The following is a 23,967-nucleotide window of genomic DNA, read 5'->3' as shown; positions in this document are numbered from 1 at the left end:
ACTCCTGATTAGTGGGTTATATATGGGGAAATAAATATTAGTCAGTATAAAACAGTAGATCTAGTTTTTATAGAGGTATTCCTGGATGAGTTAGAAGCTTACTCAGCCTTTCAGTTCTTGTATAATCATACACGGGGATCCTGTGGCTCTAACTTCTTTTCTGCATGCTGAATGCAGATACAAGGCTTAGTGAGGATTGACTGACCTCTCAATCTAGACTTCAAAACCTAGAAAGTTCATAATCCTTTTTATGTGTAAATATCTACACTGAAAGCGGTGTGGTGTAGTGGCTCAGACTGTGGAATTAACCTTCTGCAGTCAATACATGTCAATGTTGAAGAAGTGCTTGTGTCTACAAACTTTGCAAATAAACTTCAGAGACAGCATGAATGTGCATCTTCACGCATACAGTATCTGTTTTCATTGAATGTGCTTCCTTCCCCTCCAGATTATCTGTTGCCATCTGCTTTAGGGGTGGGGTGTGTGTTTATTAATTAATTAAATTTGTAAAGCACCTTTCATCCGTAGATTTCAGGGCAGTTCACAGCAGAAAAATACAAGATAAAAACACAAAATACATAATAAGAACAAAACATAACTCCCCCACCCACAAAAAGGTGTAAAAGGGTATAGGATGTTAATTAACTAAGGGCCTAGTTGAGGAGGGATGTTTTTGCCTGGCACTGAAAGGTATATAATGAAGGCATCAGCCGCACCTCCCTGGGAAGAGCATTCCACAAACAGGGAGCTGCTGCAGAAAAGGCCTGTTCTTATGCTGCCACCTGCAAGACAATAGTCCAGCACATCCCCTGCCGCACCTGCAGATGTGCTTCAATATAACAAACTAACAGATTTTAAAACTGGTTAAGAATCATTATCAACATTCTACTGGTGGAAGTGGCCATCCACCTGCCAAAAATTCCCGTTGCGACGTTGCAAGTCTCCTTGCCCCTCGCTTCCCCTTTAAGCCCCCGATCTGAGATGTTTAAAGGGCAACTGTGGTGATACTTGCAAAGCCTTTAAGATAAACTGCTTTTAGGCTGAAACTGGATTGTGGGGGCTACCTAAAAGTACAGCTTGAAGCAGTTTGCGCTTCTTTATGTTGGCAGGTGGCAGTGGGGTGTGTGAGAGAAACTGTTCTACTGTTCGCTCACCCACTTGCTTAAAGAAAAGCATGAGCTGCTTCAAACAGTACTTTTGCAAAAGGCTTTAATCCCTCCTCATCGGTTGATAAGGGATTAAATCCTGCTGCCTTGACCATACGTATCCTGTTCCCTACTGGGAACAGGGCACACAACCAATACAGCATTAAACCTTTTCCTCCTGCTCAACAGCTGATGTCACTGATGATGCCAGCTGATGAGTGGGTGTGGTTTGAGGGAAGTGGTTTTGAAGGCCAAATTGGACCCCCTGATGGGCTAAGATTACCACATGGCCTAGATGTTCATCACATTTTCAGTACTAAAATAGATGCCACTGGTTAAAGATGGTGATGATCATTATATAGACATACAATGGTACCTCTGATTACATACTTTATTCGTTCCGGAGGTCCGTTCTTAATCTGAAACTGTTCTTAACCTGAAGCACCACTTTAGCTAATGGGGCCTTCTGCTGCTGCTGTGCCACCACCGCACGATTTCTCTTCTCATCCTGAAGCAAAGTTCTTAACCCAAGGTACTATTTCTGGGTTAGCGGAGTCTGTAACCTGAAGCGTATGTAACCAGAGATACCACTGTACCTGTTGAAAGATAAATTGCAGATGGCAAACGCCTTAAGAGGCAATTTTCCCATTTCTCTTACACAAGGGATGGCTCTTCCACGTTTATGCATATTATGACACATGTGCATCTCTCCTAGAAACCAAGAAAGTGAGAAATATGTTTTAGCTGCAGAACAATAGCATTAACTAAAATTTGTAGTCTTCTTGTTTCCAGCCTAGTCACCTGGGGGCAAAACTGTAGAGTGTATATGCTGTCCTGTCCCCAGTGTCCTGATCATTTATCAGTGTTTTTGACTGCAAGGATGCTTGTAAAGCACATCCAGACAAACATGCTTGTAAGCCCCCTTCAGAACTTCAGACCAAACATGTAAAGGGTGAGTGGCATGGGACTATCTTCAGGCATCGCAGACAAGGTTGACATGCAAGCCACTCTTCCACTACACACTTTCTGCCCTTGCATGTTGAGCTGAATGCCAGAAGAAGGCTAGTGACTAACGCTTATTCATAGTGTCTCAAAAATTTCTCTTAATCATGTCACATACCTGTTTTGTCAGTTTTGTACCTTGAGAATATAGTTGTCTCTTGCAATAACTGGAGGAAACAGAAGAGGCTGGGGCTGCTGGAAATCCCACCCAGCCTCCTCAGTTGTTGCAGGATAAAGTCAAGGTTATCCCTGCTGTTGTAAAGCAGGCAGGAAAGAGATTTGGAGAAAGGGACCAGTGGAAAACCTGCACCCTTTCACCCTACCTTAGCAACCTAATTATGGGATGAATCTCTCCATTCAAGGATCTGGCAGTCCTAGGGCTGAATGCACTCTGAGAACTTGGCAAACTTTTCTATAACATATTTCATCCCAGGGCAGTGGGAGGCAATGTATCATCTTGTTCATCCTGCTGCTGTCCTCTTAGCAACACTTAATTTCTTGAAATGCAAACAAAACAGAAACATTGCAGTGATAATTCTTTGGTGGTAGTGCTGTATATTTAAAAATAATTGGTGTAATTTTTAAAAACCCAGTGTTATAACCTTTTTATGCAATAAATCACACCATTGTTGCATGTATTTCCAAGAAAGCTTAAAACATAAGAATTTACTTAACAAATACACACAAAGGCATCTCTTTATGCCATAATGAAGTGTGAAGCTTTCAAACATTTAAGTGCCTTAACTCACAGTGCTGGAGGAACTGAACAGTCTGCCCCTCTTGAAGGGGAGGTATAACAGTGCTGTACTTAGAGAAACTGCTGCTTCATTTATTGCAGTGTTCCTTGCCAATTTGTTTGAGTTTTTACGATACTTATTTGTGATCTACAGAACATGTGAGAGCCAACTCTCCCAGCAGGCTTCGTTTCTAATTTAGCCAATTCCACAAAAGTTGAGTAGAGTGGCATGGGACTAGAGCAGAGTGGATAATAACTCTGCTCCTCTGCTTCCAAATCTGTATTAGTAAGAGCTAGTGTAACATAATAATGATAGACTTTGCTGTGAAGCCCACCTTATAAACTCACCAATGCCCAAACTACATTGTGGAAACGTGTGTATCAGAGGCCTATTGGCTCTATTGTTGAAGTGGGGGGAAACGGCTTCAGCTGGTTGTCTGAAATGGAGAAGTGGCTTAACACTTTTCCTGACTCACTTTCCCAATGTAAGCTTTTCCTCACAGGTTGCTTCTTCTTCCAGGGAGTTTGAGACAGTAATGTGAATTTTCTTTAAAAACATTCTTATGTAAATCAGGGTACTTAGAATTGGAAATGTATCAGTTTGCACTGGAAAGTTGTCTGGTGTCCTAGAGAATGAACTAATTAGCATGTTTAATTTACTTATATTTAGTAAACAAAGCTAACAAGTTTGAATTGGCCAAGTTTGACTAATATATATTTACAAGTGGAACCTGGTTAGTGAACTTCCGAAATGGGAAATTTTCTGTGGAAAATGAAAGCACTGGTTCTAAGCATTCATTTACCATGTAAACATGCTTGGAATGCTTGGGTGGGTGGCACAGGGAAGGATTGAGCCCTCCCTTCCTGCTTATTACCCCTTTCTCAACCCACTTGCTCATCTGTTTTTGAAGAAGCTGCTTTTCCTTGGAAGAGAATGTTTGGAATTTTGTTACCTTCATTTGTGGCATTTAGGTGCTCAAATGGGCTTAGGCAAATTCCTCTCTCTCTCAGCCTTGGTATCCTCCCACCCTTGCCATCTGTAGTATGGGGACAGTAATACTTGAGTAGTTTATAGGGGTTTTTTTAAACAATTACTGAGATAACATTATGTGCTTTTGATCACTCAGAAGTGCTATATAAATACTTGATAATATTATTAAGCTGTGTTCATTCTCTAGCAAACTGTCCTTATTGGTATCCAGCAAATGCTGGTGTCCTGTGGAGAAAGCAATGAATCAAAAAGCTTTTTGAGTTGTGTATATCCAGTGTATTCCTCTGTGTGTTTTATAAAACTCAGCAACCATTTGTAAGGACAGACTGCATGAAACCAGCAGATAACGGAATCATCACCAGTGTGAGGCATACTGCTTGTGAAGTGGTCTCAGTTGTCTTTTCCTGCTCTCAGAAGCAATGCAGTATAGATTGAAATGTTTGCTTTTAAAATTCCTCTTTATAGTAAAGTTGCTTCTATAGGGTGCAGTACATTTATTTGTTGACTGATGAATCTATTGAATGTGGTTCTCTGCGCCCCCCCCCCAAATGATCAGTGTAGTTACAACATGAAATTTGCAGAACAGATTAATGACAAACTGTGTAGGATCAAGAAAATATGTTCCATAATTAAAGGTTCCTTTGAGTCCCAAGTATCCACAGCAGAAGCTGCCTGCTGCATTGGCATTGCTGTCCTCCACTTTCTCCTTTGCAGAGGCTGCCTTTTCTGCTCTGGGTAAAGAAGAGCAAGGGGCCTGCATCTCCTAAAAACCTTAAGACAGAATGTTGGAGGAGGGGCCCCTTCAGGTTTTTTTCAGGTTTCAGGTGGCACCCTGGCCTCCCAGGATGGGTAAAAGAATATATCACCTCATGAAAGGGGTTTGGGAACTTGAAACCTGTATGTGCACTATTTTGTGGAGTTTTGTTAAATCTAATAAAGCTGTTGTCCTCGTATGGATTTGTTACTTTTTTTCTTAATGGCCAGCATAGCTAATTTTTCATTTTAAGGTTTTCAAAGATTAGGAAAGATTCCTCTTCCCTGGAAGATTTTAAAAAATAAAGCCACTTCTTAAAATGTGGAGGGGAAAGTAAGAAAACATTGTTTTGCATTCAGTAAAGATTGTGTTGAACTGAGCTGAGACTAACACATTAGTGTTATTTAGAAAGCTCAATTACTATTGCTTTGTTTAATGTCAGAGCATTTTTCTTTCAGCTGCGCTAGTCTTGTGCTTGATCTTGGCCCTGGAAAGAACTGCTGAGAAGCCCATTAAGGTTTCACTTTCTAATGCCTGTGAAAGGATTTAAGTAGATTGTTGAAATTGCTCCTAGTAAATGGTGTGATCAGCATCACAATCTACCTTGCTACAAACTGTTGCTGACAGCAAAACACTTCCTACTACTAGCTTTCTTTACCATGGCATTTAAGAGCTTGTAGACAAAACATCACAGGAGAACTTGGTTAGAATGGCTGCATGCATTCTGGTGTGTGTGTATTGAACCTGAATCAAAGTCCAAGTGCATCTGACACAGGAGTTAGCACTTGAGCAGGAGTTGACTGTGAAGGATGAAGATTGGAATCTGCACAAGGGGAAAAGCAATAGCTTGTGCTTGTTGGAAAAATGCAGATGGTCCACTGGCTGCTAATATTGCTTTTACCAGGTGCGTATGGCTCTGGGTTTATGTTTCATAGAATCAAAGAATTGCAGAGTTGGAAGGGACACTGAGAGTCATCTTGTCAAACCGCCTGCAATGCAGGAATATCAACTAGATACACATGGGAGTCTGTTCCTCTGTTGAACAGCTCTTGCTGTCAGAAAGTTCTTCCTGATGTTTCCTGATGGATAGTGCTAAAGCCAAAATCATGTATAGTCAAAACACAGTTGATTCATTGGTGGGTGAGATTGCCTAAGTTTTCCCCCTGGATGCCCCCCCCCCCTTTCTCCCTCCATTTTAATTTTTTAAACATTTTTTGTCAAATGTGTAAACCTGAATGTGTACAAGTTATATGTGTGTAAGTTGCAAGGTACCTGCACAGATTTGTGAACTTGTCCTGTTCAGTCGTCTCAGAGACGAGTTCAATTCACAGATGAAAATTCATTGTTTGATGGCTGCAGTTAAAGTAACAGCTCAACCTGTGCAGACTGCCTATCTTGCATCAAATTCTACAAATAGTATTTGCATGTCACCTGCTAACACCTGTAATCAAAGGAGATCACTTGTTTGACCGAGAGTCATCAAGTTATGAGGTTTCAAGAGAGAGAGAAACTGAGACAGAGAGAAGTGAGTTATGAAAATGAATATATATTCATTTTATATAGCCTTTTCTGACAGTGACTTTGCTATCCTTATATCTGAGTGGGATTCACAGCCCAATCCTCTGTATGTTTACTTGGAATGGAGCTTTATTCCAGGCAAGAATGAATAAAGTAACAGTCTTAGTTGATTAACTGACATTGGATTATTTTTATCAGTGCACTTTAAAAAATCTAATTTGGTCCTGATGTAGCCCTGTAATAGGAATAATAATGAAATAAAACGTTGACATTCCCTTTTGTTACTAAACTTTCTTCAATAATAAAAAGGCATACATATTGAGGTTTTGGTAATAAGCAGATACATTGTAATTTGTTTTGTGTTAGTTTGACTCAGAGTCCTATTGGCAACAAAAGAGAGGCAAGATTGGTACTCTTAAGTGTGCAACTGCAAATGCAGGAACTATTTGTGGAAGAAGCCTAGGCATGTGTATACATACACCACCACATTTTATACAGCCTCTGTGGTCCTGTGGTTATTCTCTTCATCGTCACAGGTGAGTAGAGAATTGGTCCAGCACAAGCCATTATTTGAAATGAGCACCAGTCACTGTTGTTGTTGTTGTTGTTGTTGTTGTTGTTAATACCCCGCCCATCTGGCTGTGTTTCCCCAGCCACTCTGGGCGGCTCCCAATCAAGTGTTAAAAACAATGCAGCATTAAATATTAAAAACTTCCCTAAACAGGGCTGCCTTCGGATGTCTTTTAAAAATAGGATAGCTGCTTATTTCCTTGACATCTGATGGGAGGGCGTTCCACAGGGCGGGCGCCACTACCGAGAAGCCCCTCTGTCTGGTTCCCTGTAACCTCATTTCTTGCAATGAGGGAACCGCCAGAAGGCCCTCAGCACTGGACCTCAGTGGCTGAACAATGGGGGTGGAGATGCTCCTTCAGGCATACAGGACCGAGGCCATTTAGGGCTTTAATTGCTCAACAGTCCATTTGGACTGGAAATCTAAATGTTATTGTTATTAATTTCATTGCTGTACCGCTTTATATGTTAAAGAAAAAATCAAAGCGATTTACTACACATTAAAACATCAAATAAAACAATTCAGAGTAAAACAAATTTAAGCTTCAAGGGCAATATTTAGATTCTTCTCTAAAGTGACATTTTGCTTTCACCATATTTAGCTACCTACTTAATTTATATAGCTGCCCCATAACAGAAGTATTCTAGTTTGTTTCTGCATTTGAAGTTTGGATGCTACCTTGGTCTCTACACCTGTTTTCAGTCTGTCTTGAGGACAGTTATCTGAATGAAAGCTGGTGTGCATGTTTTGAACTCTATTTGGAGTTTCAAGCTTGAACTCCCTCAGGTTTTCTGAGGGTTAAAAAGTATAAACCATAACTGTAATGCAATATCTTCCTTGAGATTTGTGATATTGGAATGATCCTTTCTGATGTAAATTTCTTTTTGATGTTTGAACATCTGCTTGCCCTTTATTTACACTTAAGATGCAAGATAGATTCTAGTGTGAAGTGAGGTCTACTTTAGTGAAAATCAGTATTTTACTTCCTCTGCCTCTTTCTTCCCAGGGTATAGCTGATTCAGGCAGTGATGCAACTGACATGATTAAATTGCTTTTCTTAGATTGCTAAATAATTGCACTGTAATGCTGGGCAGCACTTGCTTAAGGTGTTAGTAGCCTCGGAAATTGAATCTATTTCTCCAAGTTATCTGGGTTCCTGTTTTCTAATCAAAAAGTATTTTAGACCTCAGAATATTTACCTCCTCCCTTTCTGTAAAGCCAGAAAATAGGGCTGTTGCTTTCACTAAAATTAAATGGGGCAGGCTTCATACATTCACTAGTGTAGAGTCCGTCCGTCCCCTCCCCACGCATAAATCTCTGTTGACGATAACCAACTGCTCCACTAGGGTGCAGCAGTGCATATTAAAAATAATTCAATTGTAGCTGATCTTTAATGATGCTTTCTTAAATGGCTACTTTCCCTATAAGAGACAGTAAGCCTCTGCATACAGTTGTTTGGAATCATAAGCAGGAGGAGGGTTGTTGCACTTCGTCCTGCTTGTAGGCTTCTTAAAAGCATCTGGTTGGCCAGTGTGAGAACAGGTTGTTGAACTAGATGGGCTTCTGATCCAGTGATGGTGGCACCAACAGGGCCTCACTTGCCCAACATAAGATCTGAGATGGTTGATATTGGGGGAGTTCTTCTCTTCAGTACTTGGTACTGTCTTCAAGGGCAGCCCCAGATAATAGTGTTTTACATTAGTCTACACAGGAGCATGGACAACTCAGGTAAGGCTATCCCAATCTAGAAACAATTACAGCTGGTGACACCTTGAGCTGGGCATAAACACTCTTAGCTACAGAAGCCACTTAAGACGCCAGTGATAAGTTGGACTCCAAGTGGACCTCCAGCCTACAAATGTCTTTCTTCAGGGGAAAGGACTGTGGCACTTTCTCCTCCTTAACATCCAGATATATGGGTGGAGTATAAATAATTTATTATTATTATTATTATTATTATTATTATTATTATTATTATTTACTTATCTGCTGAGGCCTTCAAGAATAGAAGGTTGAAGGGTGATTATAGACAATAAGTATATAGTATTTATATAGCACTCTTTCTAAGTGCTCAAAGCACTCTTAAATCTGTGTTGTTAAATAAAGCCAGTTCCAACATACAGTCCTCTCTGGGAGAATTATTAGCAAGTATTAATGACACCTGAGTGTTGTGTCCCATTAAAATTGGCTGTTGCTCTGTATTCAGTAGGTTTTGCAATATCATATTGGTCTCACTGGAATTCCTGATTGGGGAGAAGAAACCCACAACAAGGCCTCTGTAGATAAACACAAGTTGCCAGGCAGCTCCCGAGTACATTAAGAAGATGCTTGCCAGTAATCTGCAGCAGTAGCAGTGCCTCACAAAGCAATTTGTGCTGCACTACCAGGGAATGAAAGCATTTGCCAAGTTCAGTACTGGCACCACTGTTTTGTATGACAGTTGTCAAATACCTACATTTGGCTGAAGTATTATTATTATTTTATTTATTTATACCCCATATTTTCTCCTGACAGGACTCAAGGCAGGGGAAAAATATGTGAAATATGTGAAGGCTTGCTCCAGGGACTCTTCTACCATTCAGTGATGGTTGTAATATGTGTGTAAATAATCTTGCCTACTTTTATCAGTGAAATTATTGGATTTTTTAAAATAAAAGAGCCATGTAGAAAGTCTTGCAATTCAAACAGAAAACTCTTTTGTGAATAGTTGCATTACACAGTTGTAGTTTATGTAAGCTATGAGAACTTGGAGGATAGATTAGAGAGCTTTTGTATAGTATTGCAGTGGCAGGTTGCAGGAACTAGCTTAAAAATATTTCTAGCCTATAGCATAGAACTTTGGTATTATATGAGAAGTACATCTATATTAGCATAATAAGCTGGGTGCAGAACATCTCTTGCTGTATGTTTTAGTGCTCCTCTGTCAAAGGGTTGTCTTTTCTACATTGTGAGAAATCCATGGCAGTGCTACAAGATAATGGGAAAAATCAATATAGAGCTGACCTCTTCCACCACATCCTCTTAAGGCACGAGGGAGGGAGGCTGGCAAACCCATATGTGCCTTCCTTAGCCTCACAAGTAAATGAGGGCAATCCCACTGATTTCCATGCAGTTTCCTAAATGTACGTGTGTGTGTGTGTGTGTGTGTGTGTGTATGGAATCCAACAAAATTTGTTTAAAAATACATCCAATTGGGTTTGGCTACTGTTCTCTCTGTACAAGTCTTTCAACAAAGGTCAAGACTTCTTCAGTGTCATCATTGATAGCTCTTCCCATTTTTCTACGTTACAGTCTTATCCCAGTTGGGTTTACAAACGTCACTGCAATCTTACATTTCCTAAGCCACAATACCTCTGGGAATTTGCTTTTATTTTACGTTCAAATTGCACTTTGAATACTTTCTAAAGAGAACATTGATGTGATGATTTCAAATTAATTGCAGTGCCTCATCTTGAGCTAGTTGCTGTTATTTGCACTTTATAGGCAGGCAAGTAAGTTTGAGAGAGAATAAATTAGGAGCATGGTAGGTGAGTAAAAAACCAAATGCTTAGCTTGTAGCCTGTTTCCCATCCTGACTGTGGAGGAGGAGAATCTATCATGGAAACACCTGCTACAAGCCTCTTAGGCTAGTTGCTTTTATAGACTTATAAGGTTAGTCTCGCACTACTTCTGGTTTGTCATGGTGTCCAAATTAGCAAACTATGATTAGTACTTCTCCCCATCCCCTGCAAAAAAACCAAACAAACATGAATTATAATTAGTTTTTTCTGATTCTGTTTAAGAAAGTGATTAGGGTTGCCAAGTTGTTGCAGCAAACTATTCTGAACACTGAACAGAAACTAAAGGTGTAAGAATAGAAGAGGGAATAAATGAGTCTCTGGCACATTCTCAATTGTTTAGAAAGATCATCTGAACTGAGTAATTTAGTCTACAGCAGATTTTAATTCAGAATTCCTATCTAACCCTCTATTATTGTTTTAAAAATGCTTTGATAAAATCATTGATCTTCATATGAAGGGCTTGATGGAACATATTTAGCATATATCTTCTTCCCTGAATTTTCTGATTGCATGTTTCTGGGTGTATGGATTTTTTTGCGGAGTGGGGGGTGACAGATCATGGGAGCATGCAGGTTGTTAATACAATTTGACACATTCCCAAAGCCACCCTTGTCTGTTTTAAATTGTTCAGCACTACCATTGTTGTCCTTTGTCATGTTATGCATGAGAACATGCAGATGATAATTGGGGAAAGTAATATACTTTTACTTTTGCCCATTCCTTTTGACTGCTCCCATAACTAGTATTCCTTGGAGTGAATGACCTCCTCTGAGTCAGTAATATGGCAGAGTAGTGACAGTGGTGGCTGTGGGATCTAGGAACTATTCAGTAGTAAAGGCAGAACTAATAAGAACCCTACAGTCCCATGCTCTTCACTCCTTCCCTAATTCTCCCCGTATTAATTCCTTAGTCCTCTCCCTTGTGTTCAGAGTTATTTCTGAACTGGTGTAACCATAGTTATCCTTTAAACCAGAGATTTGTTTAAAGTTTCCGAGAGTGCTTTCAGTCTCTGGTTTAAAGGCTATAGTAACTTACATTTATGCCAGTTCAAGTGTAGCTCTAAAGCATAATTAATACAAGAAAGGATGATGAACTTTGCATGGGCAGAGCTTCAAGGGAGGGGGTAAGTGTGTGAGCCTTTGATCCACTAGTGATCATTCAGCTATGGTTTTGCAACCAGTGTGGCATCTAAACTTCATTGTTGCCATCCATCTGTCTTGGGAGACAATGGAGGAGTGCACCTTTGGGGGTGAGGTCAATCTGTTGGAGTTCAGGCACCAGGCCTGTTGGCATCTGAACTGTGCCTGTGTGAAAAAGTCTTCACACTTATTACAATTATTAACATTTGAATGCTTACAAGGATTAGGAAATGGCACTTATGTGGTTTTGGATACTGCAGCCCTTGGATATTCCATTGATGGGATTCCCAAGCCACTAGTTTCTGTCTGGGGAGGGGTGTCAAAGATTACTAAAAGAACAGTTGTATTACAGATTGCCTTGAGAGGTGCTTCAGTAGTTTTAACATGGAGATCATGCATATGACAACTACCATAATAGCAGCAATTCCTGCCTTTATATTTCAGATTAAAACTCCTGCAAATGTGTGGCTAACATTTAGAGGAAATGAAGTGTGTCCCCAGATAGTGCTGGCGGCCAGGAGTTTGGAACCTTGAAACAATGAAGTGAAATTACAGAAGGTCAAATGCTTCCAGTATACACTAGCAAAATTGACCCTTTTTGTTCTGGAGAGATAATTATGAAATTACAAGGTGGTGAAGTACAGTGTAGTGTGTAATTCTGTGGGAATAGGTGCTCAGCTTATTTTCTACACTAAACTACAATAAAATGAAATAAACTCTTTGAGGGCAATGCTACTGCCTACAAACCCATAGCTTCAGTCCAACTTTGTTCACATAATTCCATTAATCCCTCTCCCCATTTTATAAAATACCTTGGAATCCAATCTGAGTTCAAAGTCTCTAGATTTCAAGAGTGATTTTTATCTTTGTAAATAAGCATAAATGGTTTCCCTTTGTAGACTTTCTAATGACAGGTGCCAGAATACTCTCAAAATATTCTGTGAGTGTTTCTAATACCTAATAGGGCACTGGGCCAGTAAAACAATTATTAGAAGAGCTGGAAGAAGGAAGTGCTTGGGGTCTTTGCTTGGAATTGCAAAAAGGTTTTCTGAAAAGTGTTCACTGGTAGCATTTTCTTCATATGCCCCCCCCTGCCCACCCGAGTCTTTACAATAATTTTCAGCTTCCTTAACTTTCTTTTACTTTCCATTTCCCCATTTATTATACAATCATTTGATTGTGCTGTCTGTACAGAATGCATAAATTGCATATTTGTGCATCTCTGTGTGCTTCATTTTTATTTATTTTAAAATGTTGAAATAAAGGTTTCCAGGGTGTCTTACCTGTTTCTATTGCACTTTGGAATATAGGTCAAGAGAAGGACACATTTTACTTTTTGTTCAGGGAAACAGGATTCACTGAGACCTGTGAGGGGTGGTGGTCATTTTCTCCACATTTTACATTGTATTTGATATTATAAAAGGGAGCAGAATTTAACCCCCACCTGTACTCTTATTGCTTCAAGTGGTTGTATCAAATTTAATCTAGGTATGGTAAAAATGGCAATGATTTCTACAATAAATGAAGGGCAGAAATTGATTTCAAAGTGAGTCATTCCACTTTTAAGTGAGTGATTCCCCTTTGTGTGTATATAACATGTAAATGTACATATTTGTATGCAGTGTAGTACAAGCAGTCTAGCCCAACTCAAAATTACTACTAGATGATGTCAACACTCTATTTTGGAGTCTGATCAGTTGTGAGGGCCTCGGTTTGAATGGCAGAATACACTTTCAGCCCTATGTATGATGTGGATAAAGAGTGTGCGCCTACTGACCCCATAATACAAAAAGTTGGTTGTAAACTTTACTGTATATACTATATTTCCTGTCAAGTATTTCACATTCTTTTCCTATTCGCTTCCTCCTTGCTGTTTATTGGTCTTGTGCTTTCCATTATGCTTATGTAGACAACTGTCTAAAGAGATTCCTCTAATAATTTGTTTACAAGACTTCCATTAAACACTGTTTATTGCTGGCTCTACAGTTAGGCTCCCAGATGATCGCTTTCACTGAAGCAAGTTGCTTTAAAGATCTTTAGTAACTGTTATAATCTAGTTTTTCCTTCCTGATGGAACCTGTTTGTATAACTTTGTGCTACGGTGAACCAAGATAATCTGATGTCTATTAAGCCAAAGTAGTTTGTCTGTTTTTGCCTGTAGAATTATGGTGGTTTGAAAGGCTACTCTATTACAATTGCAGCTTTGAAATCATGCATAGTCACAAGGCTCTCACAGTGGCCAAACCCACTTTCACCCGCCTCTGGTATGTAGCACTTGATGTGTTAGCCAATATTAAATGTGGCCCTAAGGCCAAGAAAGGTTATCTACTTTGTGTTATATTCCATCTGTGAAGAAAGCATTTAGTCTTCTCTTGATGCAAAATTAACAATTTTAGTCTGTCCAGTAACTATCAGACCTTAGCTTAAGCCTAGTCAAATGTCACAAACATTTCATTTTTGTTTACTGCTTTTTGTTGTGAGATTAGAACTGGGACAAAGTAGGGTGAATCTGAAAAGAACAACACTAGAAAAACAGAAGGGACAACTGCACAATATGCAAAGTCCTCTATTCCCATACTTCACCACTGAATATCATGGCTGCTGGTTTTAAGAAAAACCCTGTATGCACATAATGCTCAGCCATGGTTTGTTAAACCACAAGTTAAGTACAGGTTTCCCCACAGTCCATCAAACCATGGCTTGTTTCCCCAAATTTTGTTTTGTTTTCTTACTGCTTGTACATTATAACTATGACATTTAGGGTGGAATTACCAACCAAATTGTTAAGGATACTTATCTGGGCATACCTTGTAAGCAAACAGACCATAGGTGAACTTGGCTTGCCTATAACATTGAACCAAGTCTAGATGGGAATATTTTGAGGACCTTCCCTTTAGCCGGGTCCTCAGTGGCATTAGGAAATAGTCACTGCATCACTTGTTGATCCAGTAAATTGAGATGCTTTCCAAACAGCTATGGAGGAAACATGTATTAGGAGAAATAAAACTGCTTGCATTTAGAAGGTTGCTTAATAAGTAGAATTTCTAGGTAATTTGAATCAAATGTTCCAATCAAAATCTCCATTGAACTGTTTGTTAACTTGATATTGAGTATCCAATGTGTAAAAGGCAGTTGATCAAATAATTGGTTAGATTCAGGGGGTAACTTCCAGTTAGGAGTGCTTCCAGTCTAGACATTTTTCCTTCCGTGCCAGTTCTACTAGTGGCCCTTTCTGTTTTTTCTATAAGAAGATGGTAACCTGTAGCACATAGGTTACATATGAACACCCAAGAATTATTATTATTATTTTTTGCATCCCAAAGACCCGTCTAAGTTTCGTCATTCCCCCACATTAAAAATTAATTGTTTTAGCTGCATGTATATCTGTGTGGGCTAGAAAAAGACAATACTTTTCTTGTGCAGTAAGCAGAAAATACATAATCTGTTGTGCGGTGCTGTGTGTTCGTGTTTGTATGTAGCGGAGGGAGGGAGCACCAATTATTTTAAATGTCATGTGGAAGAAAACAGGACACCAAAACACCTTTAATATTTGCAAGGTTTTACACTTGGGGACAATATGGTTTATCTACTTGAGTAGGGAAGTCCTGAGTACAGTCATACCTCGGGTTACAGACACTTCAGGTTGCGTGTTTTTGGGTTGGGCACCGTGCCGAAGCTGGAAGTACCGGAACAGGTTACTTCTGGGTTTGGGCGCAGACGCGGCGCTGCGGGTTGTGAACGCTGCAGGTTGCGAACGTGCCTCCTGCACGGATCACTTTTGCAGCCTGAGCGTCCACTGTACTGTGTTGATCCTTTGCTAGTTTTTTCCACAGGTTGGTACATGGATGAACCTGCACACTTCATTTAAACCTTTTCCCCCTGTACTTTTTTGTCACTTTCCATGCACCAGAAATACTAACTTGTCTCTCCCAGGAGAGGAGAGGTGCCCGTCTGTAAAATGTCAGGGAACATAATAACAATAGATTTGGGCTTATTTTCAGAGAGAAGGAGAGAGAAACAGTCATGTAGGGTGAGGTCCTCAGACTATTTGTTTATTTTATTTCATTTCATTTCCTGCCCTTCATCAAAAAGTCCCAGGGCAGGTTACAGCATTAAAAACTATTTTAAAAACCCTTCTTTTGGCACTTGCCAAGGCCCATTGCCCCCCAAAAAGTTGAGGACCCCTGCAGTAGAGGATGCACATGGGTTTGCCTGATGCCAGTTTCATACATATAGTGAAGTGATGTACATCACTGCTACTGGGATGTTTAGGTTGCATATTTGTGGCAGCCAATACAAAGCTGCTTACTAGAAATTGTCATAGCTTCTCAGCGATTTCCTAATTCGTTTCTCTGTTCTCTTGCTTTCAGATTCTCACAAACATAAAGATAAACACAAAGACCGGGAACACAGACACAAAGAGCACAAGAAGGACAAAGACAAAGATCGAGAGAAATCTAAGCACAGTAACAGGTGAGATTGCTGGTTGCTGTCAGCAGGTTTGTTGTCCTGACATGCAAAACTAGGCCTGGAAACATGTGAACGGGGTTGCAAGATTACAGACAGAGTGCTTGTCAGCTGGCTAGTGGGGAGGTGGCACGCATTGCACTTGCTTCATGTGATCCCATCTGATTGGGCTATTGGCATACTTCTCAGCTGTTTCCAGCCATAGTTGGGGGAGATGTGGATATGATGCAGTCTCAGAGATTGGCTAACCCAGGCAGGCTGTTGTTGGTCAGATAATATTGTGTCTACTATGCCAATAAGTACATTGGCTGGCCTAAGTATTGGGCAAGGCAAGAAGCCTGCTTTAGTCACTTTTGTTCACATACTCTTTAACTTTGCAGGAGATGCAAGGTAGTTCACCACAAATTAAGGCCAATAGTGCTTGCTCTTGATAGGCATAGCAGTCCTTTGGTACTTGGCTTCCTTTCCCTACTTCAAAGGTCTCCACATAAATTGGTGGCCATTCTCATTGGAAATTTTGTTTTAATAATCTTCTCAAGTCATAAAGTGACACTTGAAATAGTAAATTCAAGACAGCTATTTTTTTTTACTGTTTGGGGGTTAACCAAGTTACATGTAAGTTAATGTTACTGAGGTTAAAACCTGTGAATAGCTTCCAGATATCAAATGATGGGGCTGCCATTCTATGGTATATATGACTGCCCTCCCTTTCATTCACATAGCCTTATTTTGTACCTAAACAGTTACACAAATTTAACCTTTTAACAAGTTTAACACCTTGATCCCTTTTGTGCTTTTTTCTAAACTTGAATGCATTTTAATAAACCATTTCATTTTCCAATTTGTGATAGATGGGAGATATTTCTGAGCCAACATAGCTCCAAAACTTACAACATTCATATACCTTGGAGGCAGAGGCTGTAAATGTCTTGGCTAAGCTGTTACACACTTTACTGGTTGCTTAAATCCCAGCAATGCTAATTAACACACTTTGCAGGGAATGGGACTGGTATTTCACCTTGTGCTTCCAAATGTTGCTAAATTGTTGTGAAACTCTCTTCTCTCCTCCACCCACATTGGAGTGTTTACAGCTTTTTAGAACGGGACTTTTTGCATAGCATAATGCAAAACCTGCTTGGCTTTTGGCTCATTACTCCGATGTGTTTCTTGTCTATAATCTCAATCACATTGCAGCCTTCCAAAAGATAATATATATACCTTAGAAGGGGAGCAAAAAAACCCAACCAAATGGGTGGGGTGTAAATAATAAATTATTATTATTATTATTATTATTATTATTATTATTATTATTGAGAACACAGTGCATAAGGGGTAGACAGTGCCACAGGCTGTAGCACCTGTAGCACCTTATTCATCATACAGGTGTTTACTTGTGTCCATTCAATGAATTATCCATTCAGTGAATCTTGTGTGACAGTTCTGCCCAAGTGAGGAGCTCTTAGTTAGAATTTATATGCAGACAAATTAATTATGGTATGTAGTGCTTTTCAAGTATGATTGCTTAGTAATTGTATTCATATTTTACTGTTTCCTAAACCTTAGAGGCTTTTTAAATGAACATGTTTATATACCAATCACCTTATACAGTGGTGCCCCGCAAGACAAACGCCTCGCAAGACGAAAAACCCGCTAGACGAAAGGGTTTTCCGTTTTGGAGGCGCTTCGCAAAACGAATTTCCCTATGGGCTTGCTTCGCAAGAAGAAAGCCCATAGGGAAATCTCCGGGGACCTCTTTTAAATGCTAGCGGTGGGGAGCAAAGCCTTCCCCCCTCCCCTCCGGCCTTCAGAAGAGGTCCAGGAAGGCCGGCGGGGGCCGAAAGGCTTTGCTCCCCACCGCCAGCATTTTAAAAGCAGTCCGGGATAGCAGGGAAGCGCTTCCCACTATCCCAGATGGCTTTTGAAGGCAGGCGGGGGGGAGCAAAGACTTTTGCCCCCCGCCCGCCTTCAGAAGAGGTCCTGGCAAAAGTCTTTGTCCCTCCTGCCTGCCTTCCCGGGGGCTTTTAAATCGCCCCGGGACAGCGGAGAATTCCGCTGAGAATGCCGCCCACCAGCATTTTAAGATCGCCCCGGACAGCGGAGAAGTCTCCACTGTCCCGGGGGCTTTTAAAATGCTGGGGGACGGCAGCGAAGTCTCCGCTGTCCCGGGAAGGCAGGCGGGGGGAAGCAAAGACTTTCGCCCCCCGCCGGCCTTCAGAAGAGGTCGGGGGACAGACTGTCCCCGGACCTGGTCTGAAGGCGGTTTCCATAGGAACGCATTGATTGATTTTCAATGCATTCCTATGGGAAACCGTGCTTCGCAAGACGAAAAACTCGCAAGACGAAAAGACTTGCGGAACGAATTAATTTCGTCTTGCGAGGCACCACTGTATTCCTTATCTGGTTACCTATTCATGATGATTTCCTGCACTGACTAACACAATACGTTGGCTCTTTCTAGAAGTCACACTGTGCCCCTTTACCTTATTCAATTCAGTAGTACTTACTTCTGAGTAGACATGATAAATTGCCTTGTCCCATCCAAGCATGCACTGTGCAATGGGCATGATTCAATTATAATAGATTCATTGAGAACATAATATTTGCAATTTGAAGCACTTCAAGTGCCAGATCAGGAGGTGTATACTGAGATGACTCCCCTGTGTGTCAAGGGGATCAAGCATATGAGTGTATCCTGCCTCTTATGCCACAGATCGCCTATATGGGGGCTCAACGTGAACTGACTACATAACTTGGATCATGCATTGAATTCAGATTTTTTTCTAGGACATTGCTCTTGCAATCTTGGCCCATGTGCTTTAGGGTTGGATTCATGTACCGTATTTAGAGGTTGTCTGGTGATGTCTGAGAAGGTGGGACAGGCATGCTGAGAGGGCAAGTAGGGGAGGTGCACATTCCCCACTTTGTATAACAGGAATATGGTAAATCAATGAAGAAATTCTGTCACTTTTTCCATTCTTACTCCTTTTGTGTTTGAAATCACATGCCTCCCATGTTTCATCTCATAAATATACCTGTGCTCAGGCCTGCACTAGGGAGAGAGAAAGAGAGAGAGACCAGAACTTGTATGTCAGGAGTTGAATTACTAGAACCTGTATAAATAAAATGCTTTATATACTAATAGTAAAACCTCAAGCTTGGCTCGGCAGCAAATCTTCCAGTGCTCAAGCAGTGTCTCTGCTTACATAGAATTCACCCATACACCCATGTTAGGGAGGCAGGTTGCTGAATTACACCTAATATGATCCAGGAAGTGGAAAAACTGGCCAAAGGAACAGGCCTAATTCCTGTAGAATGGTTTAGGCCTGCATAAGGTGATGTGTAAGAGATGATCAGGGGCAAACCAGAGTGTTTGGGCTAGCCATATTGAAGTTTTGGTGGGGTGGGGGTTGCCTTGGTACTATAGCTGTTTTCATACTTAAAAAGTTATTCCATTAAGGGAGCAAAATTTATTTATTACAATATTACTGCAACCTTCCTCCTAAAGGAGCCCAGCCTACATTCAAGTTTACTTGAATTTATTATTGTTTCTGGATTAATCTTCATGCTTTTAAATCCAGCATATTGGATCCAACATCCAATATCTTTCGACCCAGAGGTAACTTGGAAAGCAGGCTGGTGTACAAAGTAAATGTAGCAAAAATGTAGGGCTTCTTAGTAGAGAGTATAAAGTTGCAGGACATAATATTCAGGTAACTCACATCTTACTCGAGATTTCAGTTCTGGGAGTCCACGCATAAACACAGAAACATATGAAGCCGGGAACAACCCCCTCCTGTGAGGTAGAGGGCTGCTTACTCTGCTTTATGAAGGCGGTGCAAGGGCTCTGGCAGCATCCCAGAGCCCTTCCACTGCTTCCCTAAAATCTTGTAAGCCTGCAATTGTAGCTGTGCACAGGTGGCCAGGGAAGAATAAATAAATAGGGAGCAGAGGGAATGGTGGGTTTCCTCTGCATTCCATTTATCTCTCTCTCTCTCTCTCTCTCTCTCTCTCACTCTCACACACACACACACACACACACACACACCACTGCACAAAGCATAAGTATAATATGTGTAAGTTGAGAGTTACCTATAGGTAAAAAGGTAAAGGACCCCTAGATAGTTAAGTCCAGTCAAAGGTGACTGGTGTGCGGTGCTCATCTTGCTTTCAGGCCAAGGAAGCTGGTGTTTGTTCACAGACAGCTTTCCAGGTCATGTGGCCAGCATGAGTAAACCGCTTCTGGTGCAACAGAACACCGTGATGGAAAAGCCATTTACCTTGCTGTCTTAGTGGTACCTATTTAGCTACTTGCATTGGTGTGCTTTCGAACTGCTAAGTTGGCAGGAGCTGGGGCAGAGCAACAGGAGCTCACTCCGTCGCAGGGATTCGAACCGCCGACCTTCTGATCAGCAAGCCCAGGAGGCTCAGTGGTTTAGACCACAACGCCACCCACATCCTGTAATGTAATTCAGCTCATTGGAGTGCTGGTGGGGGTGTTAACTTGGAGAAAGAATTTTAGCTGGTATTTTATCTAGAGCCTGTAACTATTGTAATCAGTTTTGGTTTATTACAGTCTATATGGTTCTTTATATAGCTTGCTGAAAGTCCTGTGCTGGTTCAAGATAATAAATAAGAAATAAATGTATTTATTTGAATCAGTACAATACATAAGTGCCACAAGGATTAGGCTCAGAGTGGCTTGCTATGTCATATTCAGTGCAGTTTTTTTTTTTGTTTAGTTCATCTCCAAACAAGAAGCTACGTCTTAACTCTAGCAATGCCATTAATGTTGTGAGCAATTTCCAGAGAGTACAGTGATGTCTACTTGAAGGAAACACTTCCTGAAGGAATAGCTGTGCATCAATCTACTAATAAAGTAAAGTGCTTTTTGCAGAGGTTTTTTTTTAAGTACATCTCAGAATAAATCATCAAAATACTTTGCTTCCTGTGAATCAAATCAAAAGCTTTTATGAAAACAAGGAACATGGAGCAGAAACAGATTCAAACACTGAGTAAAGCACTTCACAGTAGCAAAAATGTCGTTTTCTAGCTCTACCATGCTTCTCCATACATAATTGGCCAAAAGAACCTTTCAGATTCCTGTGCTGAATCTGAGTCCTCCACTTTGGTGGACCACAGAATGGAGTAGTGCCTCCCTGCAAAAAGAACCACCTCTAATTTTCAGTCTTTACACCAGTTGCATGTTGTCTTATGCACTCTGTCGGAATAAGAATTCTGTAGACAACACTTAAAAACCACGTCATTAGACATTAGGCTATTAAGGCCCTTATAGAGTTGTTTCGAGGATAAAATGAAGGAGGGGAGACCAGGTATGCTGCCTTGGACAACTTGGAGGAAAGGTGGGATATAAATATAAAATAATATAAGTTGTGATCCCAGCTCAGCTATGAGTGAAGACTGATTCATGCAACACTCTCTAAACCTGATTTGTGCATAGACTTGATCTATCCTTCATGATTCAGAGGGGAAGCTACGTAATGCAGCTTTTGGTGGCAAGCTGTGAGCTGATGTTTGAAGGGAGCAGAGTGTCCTTTACTATGATCTAGCTGAAGGAGAGGCTGTCAGTAAGCAACTAACCATTCATTATCATCTTGCCCCAGGCTGAGGAGTAAAAGTAGCTGCAACACACTGCTGTCCTACATCTGGGAAGATAACTGTGTTACACTAGGGCAGGCTTCCCCAACCTCTGCCCTCCAGATGTTTTGAGACTACAATTCTCACCATCCCTGACTACTGGTCCTGCTAGCTAGGGATCATGGGAGTTGTAGGCCAAAAACATCTGGAGGGCCAAGTTTGAGGAAGCCTGCACTAGGACCAGTTGCTTTGCCTACTAGAGAAGGTAAGCTTTCCAAAATGGTAGTCTGTGCCTGTTGGCCAGGTTGAGAATTAAGCAATGAATGCAGCTGCAGTGTTCTCTTCTTGGAAAAGGCCAAAGTAACATTTTGTACGGTAATTTGCCCTGCAAGCTTCCCTACTTGTTCTGAACCTTGGTAGAAGAAGGAATTCCAGAGCTTGCACAGGAGAGTCAGGGCTGGGTGTAGATGCTGAGGGGACAACATTCCCCTGTATTGGAGGATAGAGCTGTTTGTGCCAACAGCCTGTCCTGAATCCTCTCAATTAGCACGTTGCCCTCAAGAGCCATGGAATACACTGGCCTATTACCACTGATAGATCCAGCTGCCAATCTCCTTGGCTTCTGTATGTAGAACGGGGGGGGGGGCTTTTTGCCTCAGGCAGCAAAACACCACCTTATTAGTTGTTAGGTGAACAGTTTTTGTCTGTGCCAGCAGGAGATTGTTTGCACATGCTGAACATGCTTTTTAAAGTAAGGACTGGACTGCAGTGTAGATTTGAGTCAATTGTATTGCCTGATCTCAGGCTGACGTATGATCCAGGTTGCCATCCCCATATCATCCATTTCCCACCTGTCAAATGGGAGGAATTATGTTCTCTCTTTCATAGGATGGCAATCTTTTTATTTTTTTATTTTATTTTTTATTTTGGCACATAAGCTAGTTTACCAATCTTATTCATAACAAACAGGCATTTAAAATGAGGGCTTATGTCTTGATGTGAGGCGCTCCAAATAGTTCTTGTCTGATTACAAAATGAGATTAAGTTAAATGACACATTTGCTTACCTTCATTTATTAGAAGCTGCACTGGTCTGTGAGTTTTTTCTTCAGAGACGCATACCATTTGTTGGTGGTTTTTTCCTATTTTCTGCTGTCATGCAAATTAAATCTCTCTTTTTTTCCCCTGTTGAGAAGTTTGCCTTGTGGTGACATTTCATACGTCTATGTTCTCTAAATAGGTATTTGTTACCAGGAAAGTTCTTACTGTATCTGTCTTTTTTACTTGTCAATTTGTATAGCTGTGGGGTGCATGTGTTTGTGACTGAAGTAGGGAAACTGATTGTAGTGCTGCAGGTGACAAGAATTCGTGTCAGTTGTATTTAATACACCCAGGTAGAAGTAATGAAAAAAAGATCAGAGGATGTTTTCGCAGTAGAAAAATGTGAAGAATCTTTAATGTGCCATGACTAAAAGCTGGCTAAAAATTTGTTGTGTTCCTGCAATTAAAAACTGTTACTTTTTGCTGGTGTCCATGTCTGTTGGAGCACATCATAGTAGCAATTAACCTCCATCATAGTGGCCAGGTTTTGATGATTATCCATTGTTTTATCAACCATGGTTTTAAGAGGTTTCTTCCCTTTTCACTTTCAAACACTCTGTTCAGTGCAACAATCCTGACTTCATTAAACCTATTCCCTGTTGCACCCAAACTACATCATACAACTCTGGCTTAACATTGGTTAATAACCTAGCATACTTAGCCAGGCTAGTATTGATCCTCTCTTAATTCTTTACAGCACCTGTACATTTCCCCCTTTTCTTTTTCTCTTTCCTATTTTATCTTTTGAGGTGATAGAGGTTGGGAACCCAAGTTTCTCAAGACAAAAACCATGAATGGTTAGAAAGAAGTATATTCTCTGTCCTCCAAGCAAGGAGTGGATGACATTTAGGCATTCCTAATTCAGCATCTGCTTGCTTTGCAACAGGCAAACAGACAGCAAAAGTCAGACCTGATTATTAGATATGAAGTTATGTAACTTAACCTTTTCAGCATCATTTTCATGAAGGGGGGTGGATCAAAACTGCATAAAACAAAAGTGAAATAAAAATACTGTTAGCCAGTTTGTTAGATGTTGTAACAAGTGGGCTTTCCATTTTATGAAAGTTGGATTGTTGAAATAAATTATGTGGACCAAAAAAGGTTGGCCACTGTGGGGAACAGAAGATTTTATTAGAAATTCCATCTTTTTGTATTTGGTAAATATGATTTCTTTATATGTAGTGGTTCTTGTCTTAAATACTTAAATGATGAAGTATCTCAAAAATCCAAAGAAATTGCATCACATTTTTAAAAGGACTAAATGTTTTATGGGCATTTGGAGAACGTATATGACAATGAAGGCTGGTATTATATAGTGTTTAACCAGACCTGGGGAGACCCAGCTTCAAAACTCCACTTGGTCATGAAGTTAATTTGATGAGCATAGGT

The 23,967-nt window shown here is 40.6% G+C and overlaps 1 protein-coding gene across 1 annotated transcript in view; it reads left to right on the top strand.

Annotated features, from left to right (window-relative positions):
• TOP1 (DNA topoisomerase I) overlaps positions 1 to 23,967 on the top strand; it is a 76,638-nt gene that overhangs the window by 21,221 nt on the left and 31,450 nt on the right. Inside the window, exon 3 of the mRNA XM_083746206.1 lies at positions 15,787 to 15,889. Coding sequence (XP_083602332.1) covers positions 15,787 to 15,889 — 103 coding nt within the window. The remainder of the gene's footprint in view (positions 1 to 15,786; positions 15,890 to 23,967) is intronic.

The sequence above is a fragment of the Podarcis gaigeae genome (genome assembly GCF_964106915.1).
Source record: "Podarcis gaigeae genome assembly, chromosome: 6".
Lineage (NCBI taxonomy): Eukaryota > Metazoa > Chordata > Lepidosauria > Squamata > Lacertidae > Podarcis > Podarcis gaigeae.
This window is presented reverse-complemented; position numbering and strand designations above follow the sequence as displayed.